General features: G+C 40.6%; 1 protein-coding gene across 2 annotated transcripts in view; it reads right to left on the bottom strand.

Annotated features, from left to right (window-relative positions):
* gsap (gamma-secretase activating protein) overlaps positions 1–13,720 on the bottom strand; it is a 34,950-nt gene extending 21,230 nt beyond the window's left edge. For both annotated transcript variants that reach the window (XR_013845450.1, XM_080050951.1), the window contains exons 1-22: positions 13,422–13,720; positions 12,466–12,536; positions 10,877–10,933; positions 10,642–10,711; positions 10,353–10,400; positions 10,160–10,248; positions 9,663–9,732; positions 9,446–9,495; positions 9,012–9,122; positions 8,723–8,779; positions 8,567–8,613; positions 8,221–8,306; positions 7,662–7,739; positions 7,429–7,515; positions 7,028–7,120; positions 6,553–6,721; positions 5,974–6,064; positions 3,963–4,032; positions 2,501–2,580; positions 2,105–2,185; positions 1,718–1,840; positions 1,282–1,337 (exon numbers count right to left, since the gene is read on the bottom strand). Coding sequence is in view for 1 of the 2 variants with exons in the window: in XM_080050951.1 (XP_079907077.1) it covers positions 1,282–1,337; positions 1,718–1,840; positions 2,105–2,185; positions 2,501–2,580; positions 3,963–4,032; positions 5,974–6,064; positions 6,553–6,721; positions 7,028–7,120; positions 7,429–7,515; positions 7,662–7,739; positions 8,221–8,306; positions 8,567–8,613; positions 8,723–8,779; positions 9,012–9,122; positions 9,446–9,495; positions 9,663–9,732; positions 10,160–10,248; positions 10,353–10,400; positions 10,642–10,711; positions 10,877–10,933; positions 12,466–12,536; positions 13,422–13,509 (1,772 nt within the window). In the remaining variant the exon portion in view is untranslated. The remainder of the gene's footprint in view (positions 1–1,281; positions 1,338–1,717; positions 1,841–2,104; positions 2,186–2,500; positions 2,581–3,962; positions 4,033–5,973; positions 6,065–6,552; positions 6,722–7,027; positions 7,121–7,428; positions 7,516–7,661; positions 7,740–8,220; positions 8,307–8,566; positions 8,614–8,722; positions 8,780–9,011; positions 9,123–9,445; positions 9,496–9,662; positions 9,733–10,159; positions 10,249–10,352; positions 10,401–10,641; positions 10,712–10,876; positions 10,934–12,465; positions 12,537–13,421) is intronic.
* Positions 13,721–16,199: the final 2,479 nt, after the last annotated feature.

The raw sequence follows: 16,199 nt of genomic DNA, 5'->3' as shown, positions 1-16,199 counted from the left end.
ATCATAATAAGAGTCTTACTCTTTATGCTGTAAGCCAGGCGGTAAACTGCTGCATTGCTGCAGAAACATATTCTTATGTATAAAGTTTCAAAGCGAAAAGTTTGTAAGGAAGCAAAGAACCAAACAGAAGGCTGTTGGTTTGATCCCCGGCACAAACAGGACGGCGGTATGTCTTTATTCAAAGCAGGTTTGCATACTTGGTGCACCCCCATCATCAAGTCACCTGATCAAACACTGTCAAGGCCCTCTTGTTACAATCTATTTTTTAAAAGTTATTTGAAATGGAAGTGGATTTTTCATAGTTCAGTGAGTGACCTAATGACAGGCCACAGAATGCTTGGAGCTGGTCATTCATAGGAATATCAATAATAATACATATACACAGTACATATACACAGGTGAAAGTGGTAAGACCAGTCCATTCCAAAGAGATCCAAATCACCTAACCTCATCCTTTTTTATTCTTGGGGAGAATCAGAGAGTTTTACTAATGTGTCTCTATAAAGGAAAAAACAAAACGTACTTTAATACTTGCTTCGCATCTTTATTTTATTATGTGTTCTTCCTCCATTGATTGATTTGACTTCAGAACGTATCCGTGCCGAAGAAACAACTTCATCATTTAAACATATTATCGGGTGTGAAAGCACTCCAGCGGATAAGGCCCTCCATTCTTTATACAAGTATTTTTGTTATTGAAAAAAAGGATCCCACGAGGAGCCAAAACCAATAATGAATTGATCTTACTAACAGTATTTGAGTCTGTGTCCTCAAAGCTTAATGGATTAAGCTTACCTCGCTGTGCTATAGAGCTGCATTTCAAAACACATCAATGAGACACACTGTTGCCCATGTGCCTTCATTACCAAGAACATGGTAACTCTGTATTGTATTATAATCAATGCCACATAAACCAATCTGCTGCCATGATGACCCTGCAACCTAATTTTTTGTATTAATCCACAGCTGAAAATAGTCCCCAAATACAGCGCTACGGTATTCTGCCTGTGTGAGTAAACAAGATTGCTGTTTTCTTAAAAAAAACTACAGCTCAGAGCTTGTTTGAGAAATAAATTACAGCTTTAAAGAATAAAAATCAGTTTTCATTTAAATCTTCAGCAGGAACTACAGTAGTAGGCTTAGAGCTGAGGGCCACAGAGGAAGTCGGAATGTTTTGAGGGGCAGAGAGAATAGTTGTTGTTAGTTTTTTTCAGCCGTTTTATGGAATGAATAAGAACTTAAATGAAACTAATGAGCTGTTCTTAACAAAGCAGGACCTACTTCTTTGTATTCTCCTCCATGTGATGGGTGTTGCTGGGTGTTCTCCTCTCGGACCTCTGAAACAAGCAAACACCAGCATGGGCAGTGCTGAATATACAGTAGTATGATCCCATTGTTTGACAAATATACACACAGAGATACACACACACACACACACACACACACACACACACACACACACACACACACAACTTCAAATCCATCACAATAGCTGGCATGTTCAAACTACAAGTGCCAATCGTCAATTTAACCTCCAATATGGATATTTTGGTTTGGTTGTAATTATTGTTAATTAATATATATCAGATAGAGGTTTTGGCTAGACTGCACAAACACATACGCACGCACACAGACACAGACACACACACACACACACACACACACACACACACACACACACACACACACACACACACACACACACACACTCACCCACCAGTTTATCCAAGTCGGCTTGTATGTGTGAGGTTCTATATCTGGGGTGGGGAACAGCATCCAAATATTTTGTCCTCTCTGTGTTCCACTGCAGCTCTGACCAGAAACCCTGGGGACTTCTAGCCTGCACACACAGACATACGGACAAACACACACACACACACATACACACACACAGTGACATGGCAATGATGTTGCTGCAATCCAGTGCCGTACCATGCGATTGTGCATGCGCAGACAGAGAATATATTTTAAATCTAACTACTTTACTTGCCATTTAAATTCCTCTTTGAATATATAACTAGTCAGACTACAGATATACCGTACATTTAAAGCCGTTTTAATGCAATGAAAACGTTTTTTAAAAGCGTTATGAACTTGTTTTTACCTTCCCTTTGAACACAGGTTCAATATGCAGCTCAGTGGTACACAACACACCAGGGATCTCCAACAGACACGCTGCTATCTCCTAGAACACACAAAGACACAAGAAAGTGTGTGTCTGTGTGTGTGTGTGTGTCTACAAAGACTGTAGAACTGCAAAGTATGTCCTCTTTGCATTCATAACCATATACAGTATACGTTGGCTTATTTCTTATGACTTTATGCATGTGGAAATATGTGTGTATAGATATATGTGTGTATATGCATGTGTGTGTGTGTGTGTGTGTGTGTGTGTGTGTGTGTGTGTGTGTGTGTGTGTGTGTGTGTGTGTGTGTGTGTGTGTGTGTGTGTGTGTGTGTGTGTGTGTGTGTGTGTGTGTGTGTGTGTGTGTGCATGGTACCTTCTTGTCGAATACAGAAGAGTAAGGCAAGACTTTATCCAGACTGAGAGACTTCTCATAGCTTATTCTGTACAGAGAAGCTGTTTGTGTGAGAAAGAGAGAGAGAGGGTCAGACTTTTATTTATTTTCTTTTTTTGGGGGGGGGGGGGGCGCAGTGCATGATATCGGATTTAATATCACACAGTGGGCTGCTGCTTTCCTGTACCTCTCTATTCTGGTGGCATTGTACTGTTCCTACAGAAGCATGTGGCCCTTTGTTTTTTCTGAACAAGCTTGAATTCCAAACAAAATTAAATTGACATGAATGACTAGGTTGTATATAGGATGAACAATACTGCTCTTATTGGCTTCTACTTTTAGAGTAATTGGCCAGTTTGCAAGTATGACACACAGGATGAATGTGTGTTTGTATTTGGTTTGTTGTTTGGATGCAACACGATCATTTCTTATCTTGGAATTGAACCACCAGGCATCTTGGAGGAACACAATTTTTGCTGCGTGTGTGTGTGTGTGTGTGTGTGTGGGCGTGCACACTCCCCCTGTTACTGAGGTGATGTTGATGCTATTTGGCAGATTACTGTGTGGACCATTGTCTTTCATGTCCTCTATTTGTCTGTTGGTTTAATGTGTAATAAAGGCCAGTAGTAATAAAAGTGCCCTGTCTGCGGCGACCCTTGTTTGGGTGTCCTATGAAATTTCTGCCAAGTTCAGCTTCGGAATTGCAAAATCCCTTCCCCCGTCTCACCCAAACCACTCTCAAAATTCATTGTAAGACAATGTTGGGTATGCCAAGGTATAATATCTAAATATTTTAGAGTGGGATATAGAAAATGACAGAATGTTTTACCTTGACTAGTCCCGGTATTTTCAGCTCATTGTAAGTCCAGACAGAGACATTAAAGGAATATGACAACAATATAATACAGGGCTTAAATAATAAATTGTGGACGTACACATTTTTCTTTTACAATTCAGTAGGCATGCATTTGGTCATTTGCATAAGCTATTTTTGAACAATATATTACTAATTATATTATTCAGGGACTGGGTTAGAGAGCTCACAAACAAGGTTTCTGCCCCACTTCAGACAGACATTGAGAGAAAGACAAAGGTGTTGCTGTTTGTTCTCTAGGACTTAACCGTATTTTTCCAAAGCTGTTCTGTGCAAGGTTCTCTAGCCTTTCAGAAAAATAACTGAATTCATCCTCTAATCTTGTCTCCCCAGACCTAGAGCGTTTGTTGCCCAGGCACAAGTCTGCGAGCAGTACATTTAAGAGCCATACACAGCCCTGATGGAAGAATTCAGTTTTGTGTAGACAAGATTTAGAGTGGTCTGGTAAATACATGAGACAGGGAGAGACATACAAAAAAGGAAAGAGGGCGGCTATAGACTCCATTAAAGGAAGAGGAAAAAGTGATTCTAAGGAGACTTTTGTGCCAGTTTGCTTCAGTTATCACAGACCTAGGATAAACTCCTGGATGGGATCAAAGGTCTCCAAGGCGTTCATGTTGTCACACAGCCATTCAATAACCTAGAGGCAGGATAGAAACACAGAGGAGACAGGTGTCAATCGGTGCCAATGTGTTGGGAGCACAACATGGCAGCTGTACAACATGTTCACATTTGAGTATGTTTATAATGTGGTTATTTTAGCAAAAGGACTATGACTTAAAGTTTTCTCCCATTCCTCAAAAATAAATAGTTTAATGTCTTGGGGAAATATTCACTGCTCAAAGTTACCTGCACGGCCGTTAGCTTAGCTTAGCCTAGTCTACCCAAAAGACTAGAAGTAGTTTGGCTCGCTCTAAAGCAGCTGAAAAAAATAAACCTCCCAGCACCGCATAATCTCATTTTTTAAAGACATTATACTGTATCTGCGTCGTTACAGAAACCGAAGCGGGGGTAAAACATGACATGACTTCCTGGAGTCTTCCTCGCAACTTCATGGTGACAATAAGACTGTGCGGAATGAACAAACAAGACACAACTTGATAACTAGATAGCTTATGGTGCTAGAAGGTGCTTTTAAATGACCTTGAAACAGAGTCAGTCTAGCAGCTTCCAGGCTTATAGGCTAAACTAATCGTCTCCTATACTAGCTGACTGTAGCACATACACATGAGTGGTATCAATTTTCTCATGTATAACTCTCGACGAAAATTGTCTAACAAATATTATTAAGTATAAATATTCTAGATTATAGATATTCTTTTAAAAAAACTATTTGTTTGGTGTCTCAAAGGCAGCACTTATTGGCTAAGCTAGCAAGGCAGTAACAGCAGGTCCATGTTAGCATGCTAACACAACAAATTAAGAGAGAGAGAGAGAGAGTAATCAGACATAGGCCTAGTAGGCTATAGCTAGCTGTAGACTAAACAGTGCATAACTTGTTTGGCGATAGAAAAGTTCTAGTTACTGAAGAATATTTGTTTTTGGAAGGATGTGTGGTAGCTTGAATGTGTGTATATGTCTACATCCCCAAAAAACATGAAAAATGCATGATGTCCTCAAAGATAGTCCCTGCAAACCTCAGAGCCAACAGTGCATCAGAGTGAAAACTTGTTTTTCTGTTGCCCATTTCTCAGCTGTTTGAATACATTTCCCTTTGCCAAAGACAGTTTGAGTCCTATATGTCCAGAAACAGAACATTGTACAACATTTGTGGAAGATACAGAAGCAATAACTCGGTACTGTTTCAAACTTCTTTGAACAAAGCAACAAAAAAAAACATGTTAACACGCAGTCACCCTTATTTAAGAAACTACTTTGTTTTGTGCTGCTGCATTAACCATCCACGAAAAATACAAAAAGTAAGGCCTACGCGCGGTGTCCAATTTCCCATTGCTAGCTGCACTAATGAAGCCGGTGACTCATTTAACCTCTAAAGCAAAAATTATTACTATCTATCAGAGCAGCAGGAACATCTTAATTTAGGTGTACCGCTAATAGAGTCTGAGTCCTAGTCAGCAACGTGCCTTAACAAAACGTCTAGCCCTTCATTGTCTGTCTTTGATTGACTGTCTTTGATGTCTGTCCACTTTTCTTTTCTCCTCTCCTGTCTTATTATGGCCTCCTGTCCTTTTCGTCTCCCTTTTTACTTCTTCCATCCGTCGGTTCGCTTCCAACACCTGCTGAATTAATGCAAAAAGCTGCCATCTCTACTTTCAATGGAGTTATTTTTTACTTAGCTGTTCATTTTGCTTTAGGGACTAGAGAGCAACTCACTGCGACATTATTAACGTGTGCACCAGTGTGTTTAAAGTCTGCCTCTTTATCCTCCCCTCTCATCTGCTCTCAGTCTCCCCAAACCCATCAAGGAAATCTTATTGATCTTTGGACGACATCTGAAGTAAAAGTAAGGAGGGGTTACCTGATGCTGACTTTGACACAAAAACTCGGTACATTTACTTTAAATGTCAATATTTTGTCGTCCCTCCCCCAAGTCTTTTTTCCTGCCTTAATTGGTTTTTACCTTCAGCTCCAGGTTTGGGTCGTTTCCCATGTAAACCAGAAGGCAGTGGAGGGCGGCCATGCGCTGAGGGTCAGTCCTACCGCTGGGACACCTTGAATGGAGGTGACATACAGCAAATTTACTCTCATACGACACCAGCGTATACAAACAGGCAAAAAAGGGCACAAAGGCAGATGCAAAGGCGGGCAACCAACCTGTTTGGCACTGACTGAGATGATGTATGTGCCGTTTAAAAAGTGGATATATCAATGAATGAATGGATGAATAGAACAATAAACTGTCCGACGGAAAAAAAAAGAAAAGGGTGTGCTGATGATGGATCTTTATTGAGCAGGCTGGTTGAATCCCAAGGTTGTCTGCTGGCCACGATTCAAGGTAAATCTGTTGTTTATTCCACAAACACTGTGCAGGGCGTGTGCACACAAATATAACTAATGTCTGCATCCTGCCTCCCTATATTATTCTCCTCTGCTCTCAAACTGAGCCCTTCACGCACACGTAAATCATCTGAAATAATAACCCCATCCCATAAACAAGAATTTAATTTAATTTCAATAAAAAGTAAGGAATCGTGCTCACCTAAAGGGAGTGTCTGATTGGAGGATTGTCAGCATGAAGGCGGGGCTTAGCTCAGCACTGTGGATCCTCCCATTGGCCATGTCCAACAGGCTGCCACTGGACTCTTCCTCTGCATGCAACACTGTGACCTCAGTCGCCTGACACTGCAGGCCCAAGTCAGCTTCGGCGCCTTTAAGGTTTGACGAGACAGAAAGACAGACATAAGGATAGGGGGCCAAATCACTATGTTTATGCACGTTCTGTGTTTTAAAGCTATACTGCGTAACTTATGTTGCCCCCATGAAGAATTCCGAGTAATCAAAACAACACTGCTTGGCGCGTCTACAGTGATTGCGCATGGATTTAATTCCTTCTGTCCAGGTTTTTTCTTAGCAGTAGAATCAACAACTGAAACATTTCTTGGGCACCTTTTGGGGATATTTCTAAGCTCCTGCGCCAGTGTCAGGGGCCAAAACCAGCTAGTTAGATTTCTTACCTGAGAGGAAGAGGGAGTGACAGAGCATCTCCTGCTGCCTGCTGTTGATGCAATGGAGGAAGTAACCCTGGAGATACACCAGGATGTAGTAACCTACATACAGAAATAACAAGGCATCTCTGTTAGGATTAGTGTGTTAAGTATTCCATATGCATGCACAGCATTTAGTAGTCTGAGGCTGGATACGCACTCTCATTTGTACTCATGTGTCTGCATTTCCGTTTTTGAATGCCAAAGTACGAAATACATATGTTTGGCAGTCAAACTCGCACACTCGGTTTTTATTCATGAGGATTCTGGTGTGTGTGTGTGAGTTCTTATGTGAGATTGTCTGTGTGTGTGTGTGTGTGTGTGTGTGTGTGTGTGTATGTGTGTGTGTGTGTGTGAGTGTGTGTAATGACCTATGGGGATGAAGAGCGGATGGAGCCGTTCGGATTTCGGCGGCGACTGGCAGTTGCCCAGAGCCACTCTGTACGTCTTGCTGCAGTCTGCAGAGAGCGACAAAAACAATATATATGCACTCAAGATAAGAAAGAAACTGCAAACACAGGATAGGAGGTGGCAACGTGAACAGAGAGAAAATGAAGGATTAGTATGGATTCTTTGGATAGACAAGAGCATAGGGCATACGCACCTTTGTGAACTAAAACCACAGTGTAGATCACTTCCTGTTTGTCTTTAGGTGCTTGGCTGTAGCACACACACATGCTTCCTACAATGCAAAGCAAAGGACACAGGGGTCAGGTGCCATTGATACAAGATCACACACATACATGATAATCGGTTTTGATGGAAAATCTGTTCACGTTTTAATACCTTATTGATAAATGTTGTAAACAAAGATCTATCAGTAAGAAGACAGTGGTCCTTGTGTTTGATTCCAAATCAAAGATTAAATCAAGTCAGTGAATTAATCATATCAAATATTCATTTAAAAATCCAATTATCATCTAATTCTCATTGATTTTGCAGTGAAAAGATGACTCTCATATTCGTTGATCAGCACCGATTATAACATAGCATCTGAGCTGCACTTACTTTCTTGTTTTCACAAAGACAAATGCGAAAAAACAAACAGACACACAGAACTAGTCAGTTTACTGTATGTACCACTGTTGAGTGAGAGACAAAATGCATATGTGTAAAAGCACATTGTTCCTGCAAGGATATGTGTGTGTGCGTGTATGTGTTACCTATTCTGTTTGTTAACACTTTCATCCTAACAAGCTCGTGCTCCGGCGTCTCTGCGTGGTAATAGTCAAAACCCAGATTCACAAACCTGTTGGCCGCACACACATACACACGAAGGTCCCATTTAGAAGAAAGATATACAAACTTAAGTAAATAAAAAATCAGATTATTGGAAAAAATGTGGTGTACATTAAACTAAAGATGTGCAGGAATTGATTTGAGAGACTAAGATTGGAAATACATGCCAATAACATTCAACGGGAGGTAGGCCATTGGATGAAATACCTGCACACTTTAATTTCAATACTTGTACTGTACTAGTAGTCGTAGTAGGAGTATTTGGCTTACTTGACAGAGCGGAAAGGATTGGCAGGCAACTCTAACGGGAGTTCCAACTGTAAAAAAGAAAATGCTGCATGGTTTTATCAGGTAACATTGTGATAATTACAGCATGTGTCAAAACGTGTAATTGCATATAAACTATAAGACATAGAGACGACTAACCATGGTTTCACAGTTGTGGTTGGGGTAAAACTGAACGCATCGCAGCAGGAACTTTTCCTGTGAACGACACGTGAAACGGACAGTGTGTTAGTCAGTGTTCCAAACCTAGGAAACATTATATTATTTTTGTGTCATCTACAGTGTAGCCGATGAACAAGTGTAATCCAATGCAATTACAAGTATGGTTATACATGTTGTGTGTGTGTGTGTGTGTGTGTGTGTGTGTGTGTGTGTGTGTGTGTGTGTGTGTGTGTGTGTGTGTGTGTGTGTGTGTGTGTGTGTGTGTTACATTGTGAGCCAGATAGTAGAGTCTTTGCGTGTGTCCATCCCACTGGACCCAGGAGAAGTCTTCCACTATTCTGTCTGTTGTTTTGGGCAGGCGATCTGGATTTGCCATCACCTGGTTTCACGCACACACACATTTGTATTCAGCTATGCAGACGTGCTGACTTCTTAATGCTAAGCTCCCCGAGAGGACATTGAATGTGGTCTATTTTATAGCCTGGGAAATTGGGAATGAGGTTGAAACTATATATCATGTGCACCTCGGTTATGCTAATGCATACATCATTGCTTATTAATTTTATAGGGGTGTGTGCACTCTTCGGAAGACATAATAAAACATTTTTTTTAAATGCACAGAACACACTGGCAAGTAGAAAATACTTATACAATGCAATGTATAGTGAAGATGAGGGGAGCACTGTGTTGAGTCCAACTTACCACTCGATAACCTTCCTGTTTTGTCAGCATGACATGGTAGAGGTCCACATCTGAAACACACACAAGGATAACTATGTATCCTCAAGAGAATGCTGAATTTTTCTCCCTCTCGAAGAATGTAAAGAAACTGTTTTTGTAATTGATTCAAGCAATTCATTCTAACCTAGACAGACACCCATACGGTGACACACACACACACACACACACACACACTTACATCCATCCTCAGTCAGCAGCAGCAGGTGGCTCTCTAGCACTGATCTCCTGTCAGTTTCCGCATGGAGGAACTGGAGGGAACGACCACAGAAGGCAAAAGTCAGCATTTGAATGAGTGCTTCCAAACAGTTACCAGATGGGGATTTTCGCTGATTTTAATATTCTGATGCATGCCTCAGACATTCTCGGCATCTTTAAAAAAAAAATTGTGGTATGGCAGAATATGGCGAAGCTACAGTAACAGTGAAAGGAATGTTAGCCACGTGGCTGTTGCAAAAAAGACATAACAGATAAAGAGAGACCAAAAAAATTACAAGGTGAGTAAGAGAGGGAATGGCAACTGCAGGCCCTATAGTTCCTTCAGCAAGCTCGTAAAATAAATAGTGTGTGGCACTGGTGCGCTGCGGGCCCCCCCTCCACCCCCAAGGTGCTCCATAACTGCACCGTCAGCTTGTGGCTGCGGTAAATCATACGGGAAAGTGGCCAGGACTAACTCACCTGCACTTTGACCCTGCAGTCCACTGCCTTGAGCACTTTGGTGTTGTTGATGGGATGGATCTCGATCAAGAGGGTTAGACACTTGGATACTACAAAGACGGACGGAGTAAAAAAAAAGATGTGAATACTTTGGGAAAAGCTGAAAATGGTCTGTGAAGGAAATGTCGAAAATAAATGAAATGTAGGGTGTTACTTGGCTTGCAGCGCTCCTCTCCCTTGGTGTTTTGTGCCAAGCTGACAGCTGAGAGGGGGGGGGGGGGGACAAGAAAGGCACCGGTAATGTGTGACTAAAGAGACTACATTATAGTATAGTACTTCTTAACCTATGATTTGGCTGTCAATAATCGTAAAATGATAGGGAACTGCTTTCAAGACATTTAGATCCCGAATGAAGTGACTCGGATGGAGCTGAACATTGCAGGGTCGTGATGAACGGTATTGGGTAAGTCATGTAATTTTCTGCACTATTAACAGAGGCTCACCTAACAGTGTCTCCTCCTTGTTGAGGGAGCAGCTGCTGACACACACCTGCTTGTCAAATGTGTACAGGAGCTGTTGGAAGGGAACACACAGGGAACGGGGCATGCAACAAAAAAAAACATGTGACAAACGAAAATCTGGAGCACTGAAGGGAGGGATATATGGGACACACACACACACACACACACACACACACACACACACACACACACACACACACACACACACAGAATGTACCTTGTTCTGTTTGGTGCAGGAGTCATATTTCCCAATCCTGGTGGTCCCTGTTGCTCCCTATCAGAGTGGAATAGAATAATCTAGTAAGGTCATGTGTCTTCAAATCAATGTAAAGGTGGCATCAGCAATTCTGGGGAATGCTTCTTGTGTGCACTGAGATGAAAATCCAGTGTTAATACACAGCCTATGGTCTGTACACTGGTATGTAAACAAAGGCAATGTAAACAAAGGGGGCACACCATAGCTATCAAAATACCAGTTTACAGAGCCTAGGCTGTGTATTAACACTGCATTTCATTTCAGTGCACACAGTACAGTAGGACAGGTAGCGGTGGCGGATCATGAGGAGATATTGACAGATGTTGACAAAAAAGTGATTTTGACAATAGGCCTTTTCCAGATGTCACTGCCTCGCTCCACCTTTAACTGCAGAGGTGGACTCTACTTTCCCACTGGTGTCTCCTCCCATCGCCACTGTTATGTGCAGAAATGCCACGTTTGACCTCTTCCTTTCCTTGGCTTACCTCCATGATTATCCTGACTTAGACCTGCTTGGCTTCAGACCAGCGATCACCCCCCCCCCCCCTCACACACTCACACACACACACACACACACACACCACAACCACCTTGTTTTTGGCTCAGAGGTTTTAAATAAAAAGGGAAGTCTACCTTTAAACCCAAAGCTCAGCCAGGCATACATACAACTGTGAACCCTGGCCTGCACTAATGTAAAAAAAAAGAAAAAAAAGAGAAAAGATTATTTCCTCTTTGCAGGCTACACACTGTCTTTAACCTCCTAAACCCACACACTCTTTGGCGGGTCCATCATTAAAAATGCATGCAGTGCAGAGAGGCACGCTTCAACACACACAGGGCATTATTTTTACATTCTAAGCGAGGAACTTTTTTTTTTTCTTTCTCCAAAATACCAGGCAGAGTTGTAGAAGAAATCTGGACGAAAGAACAGAGAAATGCTCATCTGATGGTGTGTTTAAGTGATGTTAAAAGGCACACATGGAAGAAACAGCATTTGGGAATTGAATATGTAACTCACTAAAAGTTCCACAAAGCACTGGAACAAACAAGCAGACACAGAAAAGAGGCGAAAAACAGAGTGTGATGTGTAATGTTAAATGCAACACACACACACACACACACACACACACACACACACACACACACACACACACACACATCCATACACACACACACACAGAGATTGAACTTCCTGAAAAGTGGGAGCACTGGGTTTATTACATAATTCAGCCAGATGTTACATTAAACAAGGAATATTATATAACTATAAAAAGAAATTACAAACATAATGATAATCGTATGTTTGAAGGGCCACTTTTATATAAATGTCAAATGTATTGCCCCCATATTTATTAATATACAGCATTTTTGTGTCGAAATCCCATTGACTATGTCCAATGAACATGACATGGCAATGACAAGTGCAGTTTGTAACAAAAGCTACACTGGTAAGAGCACTGTATTAAAACCATTTTGAATGATAACACTTTGTATGTTATGGGTATTTTCAGTAAGAGAAAAACACTGCAGTGCCTTCACTTTGGACTTACTTTCCAGGAGTAAAGGATGCCCCCATCTTTCTCAATGTTCAGGATCTGGGTGTCCACGTCTCCAGAGTATTCTGCAAACACAGCATCATTATTGTGAACCCATGCATGCATACATACACACTCATTACCTCTTTTTTGAAACAGTGTTCCAGGACAAACACATGTTTTAAGTATCTCTGATAAGTTTGCTCATGCTGAATCTGATGTCACTCTGCGTTATGCTAAATGAAGGGCAATGTGTTCCCACTGTATATTACGTGTTAAATGTCAAGATGTGCAGCTGAATTATTTGACAGGAAACTGTAAACAGAATGAGACGAATCCACATTTTTCTAATTAGCCTTAATATAGGATGTTAGGTACTACAATCATGCACTTTCAGATATGTCTACAGAAAATATAATTTATTAAATGAATACATTTAATAAATGAAATTTGCTGTAGGCTTTTAATTAGAAAATCTGCTACATTTGAAGTTATAAAGGTTGTAATGCAGGTCGACTGCTTTTAATTAATGAATATATGCCTAATTGCTTTTAGCCTATAGGCCTACAGTACGGTCAAGAATACATGTGAAAAGTAAATTGCGCCATCTACTGTTCAATGTATAACCTTTAAATATAGGGACTGTGATTTTTCTATTGTTTGGAGCAACAGCTAGCCTATAAAACAACCCTACTGTACTATCTAAATGTCACCGGGCAAACGACATTGCATGTGATAGGCTATTAGCCTGCGTAACAACGTGCTAATGACACGAACGTGTGTAACGGCCTACACAGTTAATTTGACTCTATAGGCTATGTTATTATTAACAGTGAAATGTGGAACTCAGCCCTGAAGCTCTTAGCTAGCATTATTAACCCCCCAAGCTGCAGGCCTATTGTGTAGACAAGGTTTACAATAAAAGCCATAATAGGTCCATATCCATTGCCGTGGACACCATAACGCCTCACCTGTCACCCTGCAGACGGACGCCTCCTTCCTGAGGATGTCGAACACCACGTCTCTGTGCAGGTCAAACTTTGGCTTTAACTTCAACATGTGTGCACCTCAGTCTGCTCCTTCAGTATTTTAAAAACTCCTGCTTTTAAGAAACACCTCAAAGTGTTTGGTTTCTTTGAGAGGAGGCAGCACCTGGCGGCTTGTGTCTGTTCGGGCTCGGCATCATGTGACCGAAACGTTTACAAGTTAACTTTAGTGCTGCTGTAAACGTGAAAGTAGCAGAGTAGCCTAGATTCACATCCGCGTTTAACAATCCACTTCTTCTTCTCAACTTCGGAATGTTATTTTCTATTGACATGCGGAAACGTCACATTGTCCCCCACGGTAAGCCCCTCCCTCCTCGGGGAGCAGAGCTGCAATAGGCCGAGGAAGGCATCAGTCCAGCGGGGATGGAATGTCTCATCGCCCCGCTGAATGAGTGCACCTTGCGGGCGCGATTCACACTAGAGCTACTGTCACACCCAGGGGTGGATTTATGAATGTTGGGACCTAAGGCAATCACATGCGTAGGAAAGTCCACATGACATGTCCCTTGCTCTTCTCCCCCATTCTTTTTCAACTCTGTAGGCTATAGATCTAACAAATTATAGTAGGCTAATAGCTTTTTGAATTCAAATGGCTCGAAGTACATGGACGTTTAAAATAGGCTACTATGTTGCACATATGTCCAATGGACAGGCTACAAAATAATGTGTTTAATTGAAATAGAAACATTACTTTATAAGATTTAGAATTCAAATAGCCTACATTGAAGCCTATTCAATATGCTACTGAGTATCCTAGGCCTATTGTTTTTGTTTCTCCATAGCCTATCTATTAATGTCTTGTGGGTTATCTAGGTTAGGTTAGCTTTCTACAATATGTAGACAGCTTGTGGTAAGTTTCATGGTTATATGAAGCTTTGCACCAAAAATATAGATTTCATGCATCATGGATATGTTTCAAATGGACAAAATTATGAGGAACAAGTCAATAACGTGCAGCTCCTCAAGGGTCATCATGAAATACGCTGACTGCCCCCATACCACAATGTGATTCAGAGTCTAACAATCACTTGATAGATGGATAAGTTGAAGTTGTATATGTAGCCAGCGAGCAAATTAAAGAAGGAAATACAATGTTATAAATCCTCTTGGTAAATAACTTATTATTCAACAGTTTATAAAGGCACGTTTGGTTTCCTCTGTGTATTAACTGTCTATCAATGTGCCCTAAAAACACACACTGTGTATATATATTTATTCATAAGGCAGACCAGGATTTTTGCCTGTCAGGATAACTAACTCTGCATTAAAAACCAGAATGTAATTGTGGCCACAACATTTAAATGCATATGATATGTAAGTTTCCAACAAGACAAGGCTGGACGCTGTGGTCCCTTTTGGAGAATCAAATTGCATTGAAAGTTTCTTCCTCTCTGCTCATTTTTATTGCCTACTGTATATAACCATTTGGATCCAGACACACTTGTGCATCTGTTGAGTTATTGTTGATGTCTAACAATGACATCCTTTGATAAAATAAGGAGGGATATCCGGAAGAAGAAATACATAGCCTATGTGCATGGGCACATAGAGCATGCAAATATAGAAATTATTTATGTTTGTAATGGATGGGTGAAAGGTACACTTAAATATATCTTAATTAATAATAATAGCATGTAGTTTAGAAAACAAAAACAAATAGCATAAAATAAATAATTATTTTAGATTTTTTTAATGACATCTATATGGGCCAACATATTATCATGGGACAGTTAACTAACTGTGAACTAAATACAGATTTTTTTGCCACCTCCTCACAATTGAGAGCTAGCCTAAGTAAGCATGTTAAAGGTAAAACATAGCTTTAGACCTTTGACCTTTTCTCAGTATAGTAGCCTACACGGGTGGACTGAGGTTGATTGACAGCTAAAACTCTTTCTTTTACGTTAATCTTATTGGTCTAGACCATGATAACCTCATGAATTCATCAGAATGAACTGAGGACTAAGGCATAAAAGGCCTAATTGAAAGGCATTGAAATGCCTGTCTAACAGGGAACACATTAGAAACACCACGCAGACTCTACTAATTATTTCAATAACGACGCCCAAGAAATGAAGGGGTGCATACCATGGACATATAAAGAAATGCATACACATCACCCACTTAGCCTACACTCCAATGGGCACAGCAGTTTCATTATCGTTTCACATTGTGACAGCATTTGATGAACAACACTGCCCCCCTCTGCTGAGCGTGGGAAGTGAGACAGTGGCCCGGGTCTTTGTATCTGTCAGTGGGCATTTAAGCAAAAAGCTCCCACTCTCATTCCAGAAGTTTTGACAAATAGGCCTAGTCTGCAACGCGACGTGAATATTTACGTAACACATTTAACTCTAAAACGTGAAGATTTGTTTTTGCAAATTCACAAAAACAATATCCGTTGTCAATAGAAAGACAAATTCATGCATCAGCCAAGCGTCATCTCTTAAAGTGTTAATAATTCAGGCCAGTCTTCAGTTTCTTTTTGACGATGCAAATGTGTAGTCCATATGTTACATTATTTTTTAATATTGGCTATTTCTTAATGTTGTTTGTATATCATTATTATAAGCTGCATTTGTATGATATTAGCATAAGTAGCCTATAGGGCACTTGCATTTTTACATATTTATAATCTAAAAATTGTCATTAGGTCTATAGGCCTATATTTCTATCATATTGTAAGATATACGAAGTATTCCT

This window comes from Ammodytes marinus, assembly GCF_949987685.1.
Source record: "Ammodytes marinus genome assembly, chromosome: 22".
Taxonomy (NCBI): Eukaryota; Metazoa; Chordata; class Actinopteri; order Uranoscopiformes; family Ammodytidae; genus Ammodytes; species Ammodytes marinus.
Note: the sequence above shows the minus strand (reverse complement) of the source record. Positions and strands in the feature narration are given on the sequence as shown.